Source organism: Alligator mississippiensis, chromosome 8 (genome assembly GCF_030867095.1).
Source record: "Alligator mississippiensis isolate rAllMis1 chromosome 8, rAllMis1, whole genome shotgun sequence".
NCBI classification, from domain to species: Eukaryota; Metazoa; Chordata; order Crocodylia; family Alligatoridae; genus Alligator; species Alligator mississippiensis.
In genome coordinates this window covers 68,690,330-68,701,185 of record NC_081831.1, presented here as the reverse complement: position 1 = coordinate 68,701,185, position 10,856 = coordinate 68,690,330, and the positions used below count along the sequence as shown (strand labels likewise).

General features: G+C 46.0%; 1 protein-coding gene across 1 annotated transcript; it reads right to left on the bottom strand.

Moving 5' to 3' along the window:
* Window positions 1-2,191: 2,191 nt before the first annotated feature.
* RAB39B (RAB39B, member RAS oncogene family) lies at window positions 2,192-10,846 on the bottom strand. Its single transcript, XM_006262663.4, has 2 exons — window positions 10,484-10,846; window positions 2,192-5,915 (listed from the first exon to the last, which is right to left on the bottom strand). Exons 1-2 carry the CDS (start codon window positions 10,696-10,698, stop codon window positions 5,489-5,491), a joined length of 642 nt encoding a protein of 213 aa, XP_006262725.1. The 5' UTR covers window positions 10,699-10,846; the 3' UTR covers window positions 2,192-5,488.
* Window positions 10,847-10,856: the final 10 nt, after the last annotated feature.

The following is a 10,856-nucleotide window of genomic DNA, read 5'->3' as shown; positions in this document are numbered from 1 at the left end:
TGGCACTGCATCATGTACATCTGTATGAATGGCAAAATGCACGTTGGCACTGAAAAAATGCTGGCAGCAGCACGCTTCTGAACTAAAACGCATCAAAGTTGTTTTAGTTCGAGAGCACACTGCTGCTGTTTTCTCAGCACATTTTGCTGTTGATACAAATGCATGTGATGCAGTGCTGGGCTCATCAGCTTGCATACTTCACAGGTTAGATTAATCAAGTCTGCTTTGATATGCTGGATCTCCGGCATGGCAGAGCAGACAAATGTATATGTATAAATGCCCTTGGAGAAGTTTGAGAAACCCAGTTGAAGCAACAGGGTTGTTTTCCACTGAGATGACAGCTGGATTTGGTGGAAAGCTGCTGAGAGACAGGATGGGGTGGGTGGTGGGGAAAATCTAAGTTAGGGGCACAAGCACAAGTTTGGCAGCAGCTTGATGGAGAGGGGAGGTAGGTGTCAGCCAATCCTGCAGGTTGGGTTTGTGACCCGGAAGCTGAAGCTCAGGCTTTGTCAGGTGGAAAGCCAGTGGATCTGCAAGATCTGAGCGTAGTGTAGAATTGAGCAGCAACAGCAGATCTTACTGATGGGAGACCACTGGAAGTGGGTGGATGTCAAAGCCCATCTCTCTCAGGTTCAATATAATCCCAGCGTACATCAAAGCATCTTAGGTGCAGCCATGGATTTGGATGCTGTGACAACAGGCTGTTTATTTCAATAAGCAGGGAAGCCTTGGGCTGGTAGCAGTAGTGAGAGTTTGGATCAATGCTGCTGTGAGCAGGCAATAGGAAAAATAATTGTCAAGCTAATAGATTCAGCATGGGGAATTATGGGGTGAAGCTTTATGCATTCTTCTGTAAAGGACTGTCACACCCACAAAATAAGTTTGCAGTATTTTTACTAAATGTGAGGCCATTGTTCTACTTGTCAGTGAAGTGATGGGATTCTTCAGTATGGAGAAACCTGTACCAAGCTGGTGTGTCATAGCAAGGATTTTGACTGTCTGCATGCTGCTGAAGGTTCTTGCCCCCCACCCCCCTTTGCTGCCTCTCTGCTCAGGCGTGGCTCTCTCTTCTATACCTCTGTAGGGCCACACTGCTTGCTTCTGTGGCTGCATTAAATGCTGTATCACAGTAGATTGTGTATAGTGATTTTTACTTGAGAAAGCAGCCATGTATATGCAGCAGATGGCCTGACTACAGATGGTACTGCCCTAAGAGCAGACAGGAGAGTATGAAGGAGCCACATGAGACCATTTGCAATGAGGAGCAACTGCTGCTTTCCTAGGGTCTCCTTTCCTCTGAATCCACTTCCTCCTTCCATAAGCAAGTTCCTCACACTGGAATCTGTTGTAAAAAGCTCAAACCTACTGTAAAACAGCTCTCCTGGTGGACGCTTCCAGGGCAATGACTGCATTTCTTCAGTACACACAATAAAATGTCAAGTTAAGCATTTACAAGGCAGCAAATATATTGCAGCATGACATTAACAATCAGCTAGTGCTCTGGAGTAGGGAGCAGAAAGCACAGTGAATGATATCCCCTTAGCACTGCTCAACGCTTTATCCTTGGCACTAATGTGCTTAGTGTAACACCCAGGCACATACACTAAAGCAGTAAAGCTTTGCTGAAAAGAGACTGGGCTCTCGCTTATAAACTGTCCCTCATTAAATGTATGCTTACCATTTGGTTGCTATGCTATGGTTAAGACCTGCAAAGGGGGAAACTCTTCCTTAGTTTGTTTTAAAAAAACCTTTCAGCATTTCACCATTCAACAAGAGATTATCTGAAGGAAAACAAAAAAGAGAGAGAGCGCTCTGTTTCTGGCCACTCAGCCTTCCTCTGATCAGGAGCCTTTACCACCACCTTTTAAATCTCCACTGTTTCATGGTGGGATAGTTCCTCAGCTGCTATAAACCACTAAATCCACTGCAACTGAACGTGGGGAACCTAAAACAACTTACAGCAACTGAGGATCTGTACCATGATACTTGGTTATTCTGGATACCTGCTATAACAATGTTTCTCTGAACACTGCAATTACCTTACCAAAAAGTCGTTGTCGGGGGTTTTTTGTATAGTATCTCTAGGGCAGCACGGGAGTTTCTCCAGAAGCCAATTGATTTCACAAAGGCTGTTAGCATCTTTAAAAGGACATCTTCCAAACATGCACCATTAGAGAAAATGCATAGTATATTCTGTTGTTAATAGTTTGCATGTTGTTTATTATTGATCTACCTTGTATTGGGTTTTCAGTCATGGTAGCTGTAAGAATACAGTTACTAGATGGCTTACTGATGAAGAATGGGGGAAGGAAAAACCACAAAGAGTTTCTTTACAAGTTTTGAATTTCACATAATCACATATTAACCATTTTGCTAAATACAAGCATGTTTTCATTCACATACAGCTAAATACAGCATTTTTTTCACATTTCATTACAGTGCATAACAGAAAGCTAGGAAAAGTGTACAGTATACTTTTATTCTGGAGGTTCTGAGCAATTCCAATCTAACATGCAGATTGTTTTTAACCTGTGATCTGGACCACAGAAAGTTTGTTTTTGTTCGACTGACTTCCCCTAGAGTAAAAGAGGTCCTGAAACTTTATCCTTTGAAAGTTTTGCTTTCCAGTTTCTCCAATACCTCTTGCCATAGTCAAAGCATTAAAACCAGATGTTAGAAAAGAATGCTTATCATAGCCTATAAGTTTTTTTCATCTTAGAAAAGAAACTCCAAACTTTGTACAGATGACTCTACATTGCTTATGTTTTTATAAGCTGCCTAGAAAATGTAGAATTAGAAAAAAGATGTATATAATGATCTCTCTTATTTAATATAACCATTTTTCTTTTGTTTTAATCCTTTTAAGTAAGTTAAGATGGCGTAGAATGTTTTCATACTGCGTCTTTTTTAGAACTACAATACTTCTCCGATAAATTCAACATTTACTCTTAAGGTCTGAATAAAATTCCTTATGACTTTTTGCCTTAGAAAAACAAATAAACAAACAACACCCCCCCCCCCCCCCCCAGGCCCACTAAATGAACTGCAGTTTTTCATTATAGTAAAAAAGAGCAAATGCAATGAAAAACCCCATCGCTTTCCCCATCAGCCAGGTCTCTGCTGTGCTGGCTTAGAAGAACCTGGTGATACCTGAACCCTACTAGTTTTACTTCCTTCTGTGTCCAAAAAATATTATTTAAGACTCATTCTCCTCAACAAGAATATCGGAGACAACTGTAGAACTGGCCCAGACTTGGAATGGTCAAAACAGTGGTTTGGCATATCTTTTTATTTGATGAATGGAAGTATGTCAACCTGACCTTTGTGTCTATCCAAGTTAGAAACTGGTGGCTCTGTTCGGAGTCTGGAGAAGTGCCACGCAGGTCTCTGCACAACTCTGCCAATAGCCCTCAGCTCCAATTGGTGTCAGTGTAAGTTGAGGACACATGGCTCATACTATTCTAGCTCTCTCCTGATTCCCAGTCCTGCCAAATGTATGCCATTCCAGAAGAGGGTTTCATAATGCCCTCAGCAGACTGTGGGCCCAATGCAACATCCATTCAAATCAATGGAAGGAGTCTGATGGACCCATAGCATGAGGTCAGCAAATTCAGCACATTTATGACCTAAGCGAGGTTGACCATTGGACTTCAAAGTTAAAAGCTGCAGCTTTAATTCTCCTGTTGATACCCATTTTTTTTTTACTATCCCTTTCTCTGGCTCAGCAGATGGTAATTTATTGGCAACAAAAGCAATGAACTAGAACTGGTACCAGAAAGTATAAAAGTAAAATATTACTTTTCTTCATGTACAGCTTTTATACCTAGGCTGTGATTATTTTTATGATCCAGTCCTGGCCAAATGGTACAAAATATAGAAACAGATCTGAAGAGAGATTGGTTCAACTTGTTAACAACCAAAAAAGCATACTCTTATGGAACATGTTACCTTAGAAAAGCAATTAGAAGTACTTGTCTACTAAGAGGCCTGCATTCAAACACTCGACACACCTATATGGTTTACCTAAACCTCCAGGCCTTTAACAGTTTGGCTTGTAAAGTTTGCAAACTTGAATAAATCTCACTACAAATTCTGCTAATAAACTGATCCCCCTAGGTACAATTCGGGTGCATGGCTATCATGCTGCATTTCAAAAACTTACTTTGATACTTAAAGGAAGTAAAGTTCAAATGATGGATGCTGTTCCCAGAAAATAAATGCCTAGAGCCTTTGTAATGCAGCTACCTAATCATCAGATTTTACCTGAGATGGATATGACTGGATTCAAACAGAGGAGATAATATTCCCTCTTGGCCTTCCCTCTTCTCTGGCCATTCTACCAACTCAGGTGTTTATTCTTATGCTCCTCCCTCCAGGTCCTTCCAATAAGGAAAATGACACTTAGGGACCAGAATAGGTTGCCAGTGGCTGCTCTGTTTTAGCACTATTCTTTAAAGAAAAACTCACCTTTCTGGGTGTTTGATGCGTTTAATTTATGCTCTGGAATGTTCATGTGTTCGTTCCATTTTCCTATTAAGTGGAGCTTAAAGGGGCTTAGCAGTAGGAGGGATTTTCACACCCCGACACTGCAGACAGAAACAGCAGTGTTTCCCCATCTGACAGCTAGTTCCTGGTGGTGATGACCTGTCTGTGAAATACAGGATGGCAGGACACACTTGAGAAGCTTTATGTTCCTAATCTGTTAGTTACACTGGAAATCACTGAATCAGAGGTATCTCCACTATAATCATCTAGCTGGATTATATTTAATATTTTAATTCATACCTCAATCCTAACTGGAACCATTATGCTGGATTTTAGTGTCAAGAGTCTTGGCCAGGTGTGGTAAGACTAATAACCCCATAGAGACAGGTGGTGATTAAGTTTTAGTTACCAATAAAACAACCCTTAGTTTCCTCTTTCAATACCAGTCAGTTTTTACTATAGGTTTTTAGGTGCAAGAACATTAAACACCAGAAATGTGCATGCCACATCTGAAAAACGGTTTCCTTTTGAGCTAACCACTGAGGCATTGTTCATGAGGGGTAACCATGCTGCATTCTCGTCTTTCTGGAAATAACTGTTGACATACACCAACGTTCTCGCTCTCTTTTTCTACACGCATGTCTCATACTAATAGACTATTCATACTGTGGCTTCAGCACGCAGTGTATAACTATAGATTTACTTAAAACAGGACATGTAAAATTCCCTGGTGCGTACCACCTGGTTCAGATCAGCTTGCTCTTATGCCTCCCGTCTCCTACAATGTAAACATGCATCCTTGTTCATTCTCATGTAAGTTTGTAGCCCCCCCGATTCTGGAAGGTTATTTGGAACGGAACACTGTTTTTCTGGTTCTGTTTCTCTGGTGTCCAAAACAACATGTTCACCACGCTAGCATTACACCCCTTCTGTCACACGGAGTTCACTTAGTAGAGTATGTTTGGTTAGTAGAGTTCATCATAGCTTTTCTCACTAGACGTGATTAGCACAAGCACCTCCTATCTGATTTCACCACCTCTTCTGAGGAGTGCACTACATTTGGTACAAACCCACTCTTTACCCCTTCCCAGCCCTCCTGGATTGAAATCTCCCCCTTTTTAACAAGCTCATAAATATCTCGAGTCAGGTCGGTGAAGGCCTTCTCCACATTAATGGCATCCCGAGCTGAGGTCTCAATGTATCTCATACCATATGCAGCAGCCAGTTTCTCGGCCTCATGCCTGGTAACTTGCCGCTGTGTGTCAAGATCACATTTGTGACCTACCAGGACAAAGACAATCTGGTAGGGCTGGACATGCACCTTTGTCTCTTCTAGCCACTCATGGACGTTCTGGAAGGACCTGCGGTTTGTAATGTCAAATAAGAGGAGGCCACCTACTGAGTTCCTGTAGTAGGCTCTGGTGATGGATCTGGAAAAGAAGAAACCCCCACAAGAAGAAAATAAAGGTTATTATTTGAGAGGCTGACCATTTGGGGACCAGTATGGGGTCTTTTGGGGGTGGGGAAGGGGGGCTTGTTTTTTAGATTCTTTTTTCCTTTAATGTAAAATTTCTGACCAGCTGAGTCTGTTAGCAGAAATTTGGCTGGACAAATTTAGAGATCTGAAGGCCAGAAAAAAATCTCCTGAATTATGCAGGCCAAGGAATTTCACCCAATCATTTTTGCCTCATTTGTAACTTCTGTTTAAGCTGTAGCCTATCGTTTAAAAAAATCGTGTCCAGTCACAACTTAAAGTCTCTGATAATAAGAGACTATACCACATCTCTAGTTAAGTTGTTCCAGTAGTTAATTACCCCCATTAAAATTTTGCACCTAATTTCTAGTCTGAATTTGTCTAGTTTCAGCTTCCAATCATTGCATCTTACAATTTTTCCTGCTAGATTATGGAACTGTCTGTTGTCAGAAGCTTCTTCCCCATGTTCACCACACGTAGACCACAATCAATTCACCTCTGGTTTAAAAGTGCTGTAACAGAGGCAAGGATCTTTCCTGGAAAGGCAGGTTTTTGGAACTAAATACAAACAGCTATACTTTGTTGAGTAAGGCAAAAAAGTGGGATTGATAATAGACTGCTGTGGAGTTAGAAGCCAGAGCAGAGAAGCCTTAGGGAAAAGCAGAGGAGGTGTAGGTACATTCCTGCATGATTGTATGCGCAGACGTGCATATTAATTATTTTACAGCTGATGCAATACATTGTAGTACAGGCATCATCACTGATGCATTTGAAAGGAGAGTGCAATACTTACCTCTGCTCTAACAACTAAGTGAAGCAAATCTAAAAGAGGAGGGAAGGGGGATAGGCAGTAGGTAGGCTTGGGACTTCCAAGATCTTTTTGAGCAAGGACAGATCTCTCTGCAGACAGGCACAGGAAGTGAAGTCAAGCTAATAGAACAAATCAAGCGTACAGAACTGAATTGTAACATTTGGACTTACCAGGTTTACATTTGGATGGCAACTGACCTTGGATAAATAACCAGGAGGCTGTGTCATAACTGCTGAATAGCCCTTTGTTGTGAATAAAACAGTAATTATACCTTTATGTGGGGAGGAGCTCCTGTTCACAAACGCTCTCTCCTCGGTGGGATCCTATGCGAGGATGGAATGCATTGCTGCTCTTTCGTCACAAAACAGGAACCAATTAACCAACGTGGATCATGTTGGTAGGAGGTTAATGGATCCTGCAATTTTTATATATTCAGAGAAGCTGCTCCCAAATGAGTACTTAAGAGTTCCTAAATTCTGACCTATCAGCAGTGAACAGCATTGCCATAGTATGTGGGAGTGGGGAGGGCAATCCACAGAAAAACCGGAGAGGACAGAGAAGGAAAAGGGATTTTTTGGCTGGGCTGTGGATAATCTCTTCCCTCCCAAGCATCTGGCTCAGCATCGTAAGCAGCTCTGCATATCTGGCACTGAGCTGTGCAATTTGCCTTTTGCTCCCTCAGCAGCAGTAATCAGATTCGGTAGCCTTTTAGTCCTCCCCGGCTGCTACAGAGGGATCTGTTTCCCGGCACGCTCAGAGCTTCCGCTGCAGCCTCTCGGTCACTGGGGCAAACTCAACAGCAATACGATACAGGCACCTTCAAACTACCTAAGAGGATGCTTTGATTCTTGTTAATGTTAGACACTGGCTGAATCCCTCGCAGCCACTTGAGGTGAGAAGAGAACAAATGGCAGAATTAGAGACATTTGAGGCACAAAAACCTGCTAGGTCCAGGATGGGGAGGATTGCTCTCTCCCCTCAAAAGTGGCTCCATGTTGCTTTTCCAAACAGCCTCCATGACTTGATGCTTTTCCCGCAAAACATCTCACTTCGAGCTCCATGTCAGCAACAGCATTTCAGCACATGCCTAACATTAATTTAATGGAACAACTCCTGATTTACCTCGAAATGCACAGGCAAAATGGCCTGGCACAGGCATGATCCAGCATTCACAGCCATCAGAGCAGAGAGACTGTTTTCAAATGTGCCCTCCGCATTACCCTGACGTTGATTGTTTGCTTACGTGGGAAAAGCAAGCTGCTGTGATAAAATCGTGGGACCTGCGTATGGAGGAGGTGGGTCCACGAGAGAGACGCAATGCCCATGATACCTTCCTGCCCCCATCTCGGCACACCTGCATATACGCAACTGAGACAGGGTCAGCGCATTTCACTGGTTCTATTTTCACTTGCCTCTGCCTGAAAATCCCTGAGCTCACTGAAGGAGAAGCTGTTATAGCTACCACAGCGTTGTAAAAATGACCTTTTCCATTCATAATGCTGTCACAGCTTTAAGGTGACCTGGGAAGGAGCAGAAAGAAAAATGGACTCATGCCTCATTCTTTATAATATACCAAGAAGGTCTGAAGAAAGGAGAGAGAGGCATGCTTTTCAGTGTTCGTTTCTCTGCTGCTTTTTCCATTGGAAAAAGGTCTCAGTTGTGGCAAGGACTAGGGCGACTAGAAAACTCTCCTCCTAATAATCATCATTATTCATCAAGAGCATGCTCTTAATTAGTAAAACAAGGGCATCTCAAGAGACCAAAATGGGAGCTACTGGGAGGGAAAGGATTTTTGTCAGACAGTGTGAGCCCTTCTCTTTTGTTTTCAATGCCTAATGAGCACTTTGAAGGCAGGGCAGCTTTCTGCCATAAAAATCCTTTCTGTGGCAAAAAGCCCTCCTTCTCAATGAAGGCAAGAGAGATCACACTCTTATGTGACACCCGGGAGAGGTCAGCCAGCAGCAGCAGGTATAAGTAGACTTGCACGTATTCCCAGTATGCTACATGTTGTAAATTGAGAGAGAAATGTTTTGGAAGGAGGTGCGGGGGGCGGGGAAAGAAATCAGGCTTCCTATACACTACAAAAGGGCCTGGCAGAGGAGAGGCAAAAGGACCCCAATTCACCATCAGGTCCCTATAAATGCCAAGGTTCAGTGCCAGAGTCCGTACCGGCTGGAACCTGGGTACAAGGCTTCTCTTTCCAGCCCAGAAAGGTTGCAAGGTTTCTGTCTCTGCCTCAGCCCAGGGAAAGGAGGGAGGGGATTTAACCTACTGACTGAAAAAAGGGAATAATTTCTCAAACAGATCATTAAAAGCAAAGCCTCCTGAAGCAGCTCAGAGATCTGGAGTGATGGAAGAGGTCCACCAGGGAGAAGGATTAATGGGCAACATACAGGTCAAAGACATATGATAAATACAAATTACCACATGACTGCAATTTGCCATATGGTTCTGCAGGGAATCCTGTGGATATTACCACATGTGCACCTTTTATGTTCTCATCAAGTCAAGCTTGCTACTAATTAATCTCTTAGATTATTATTCAGTGTGGGGGCTGTCAGCCACCTTATCACAGCAGCCTACCCACAGGTAGGAACGTAATTCTTGTAGGTAGCCAGAAACTCGGCCTATTTCTGTCTCATAATCTGTAGACTTCAAAACGAAGCAACTGTTTTTGGTGGAGCCGCACTTCCGGTAGCCACGTTCTGGAGTCTCGACCGCTGCTCTACGGCAGGTCGCTGCATTTTCACCCTCCTTTTCCGGTGGAAACCGCATTTTGGTGCCAAAGCCACCATTTGTGATTGATGTGTCTTGACTTCACAAGCTCAGTGAATTTCTGTTTCCATATCTACGGGGGAGTTCAGTCTTGACCTATTTTTGCTAGTGCCAGAGAGAGCCCAACAAGGGGGATGCCTGCGTTTCGGCAAAATCCTTCCCGTCAACCTAGATGGGCAAAGGAAAAGCTGCCGTGCCCTCGTCTCTCTCGCACACAGGCGCACGTGCGCACGCACACTTTGGGCAAACCAAACACGTACTTTTTCCTAATAGACAAGAATATGAGAACTGCTATGTACTGCGTCCGCGTTGCCCGGCACCTGCGCATGTTCGACCAGGCCTGGCTGCCGCAAAGGGGGCGAGGGGCTGGGGCAAGCAGGCACCAAGCACCGCCGCAAAGGCCTTCACGCCAACGTCCAGGGCAGCACCAAGCTGGCCCTCCACCGCCCGGCTCCGGCCTCGTCTACAGAGAGACCCGTGGAGAGGGGGCAAAGGTCTTCCTGGTGAACGTGCTCTGCGGCGCCGCCAGCTACAGCGAGCAGACCACGCGCCAAGTGGCGATGCCACGGACGCGGTCTACGCGCGGAAGCGCCCGCGCTGCGCCTCGTCTGCACTCGGCGCATAAACTCCCGGCACCGACAGTGCCGTGTCGCACGCGCAGCGCGGACGCCGTGTCATGCCTGGAGCACGATGCGGACACCGTGTCACCCCGGAGCGCAGCACGCCACCCCGGGGTGCAGTGTGGACGCTGTGTCACCCCGGGCGCGTTGCAGGCAGGGGAAGCCGAGCGGCCTGGGCCTCCCCAGAGCTTTCCCCTGCTCCTGCCCCACTCGCACCGAGCCCGAGCCAGGGGCCGGTCCAGCGCGGGGCCTGGGTGGGACGCCGCCCCCGTGCCCCTGCCCCTGCCCGGCCGCACCTAAGATGGAGGCCGCCCTCACCTGAAGCGCTCCTGCCCGGCCGTGTCCCAGATCTGCAGCTTGATGCGCTTGCCCGGCTCGATCTCCACGAGGCGGGAGAAGAAATCCACGCCCACCGTGGGGTCGGACACCTGGGCGAAGCGGCCCTCGGTGAAGCGGCGGATGAGGCAGGACTTGCCCACGGTGGAGTCGCCGATGACGATGAGGCGGAACTGGTAGAGCCAGATGGCCTCCATGCCGGCCCGGCCCGGCCCGGCCCGCGCCGCCCGCACCGCCCGCCAGGGGGCGCCGCCGCGCCGCCGCCGCCGCCGCCACCGCCGGGCCCGGCCGCGGGGTCGCTAGGGCCGGGCGCTCGCCGCCATGGCGCGGGGGCGGGCGCGGGGGCGCGCCGGGG

Bases quoted from the DNA above. Each gene is read 5' to 3' on its own strand.
- RAB39B (XM_006262663.4), bottom strand. From the start codon at position 10,698: ATGGAGGCCATCTGGCTCTACCAGTTCCGCCTCATCGTCATCGGCGAC. The intron at 5,916-10,483 runs GTGAGGGCGGCC...CTTCTTTTCCAG, and splicing joins GCCGGGCAGGAGCGCTTCAG to ATCCATCACCAGAGCCTACT.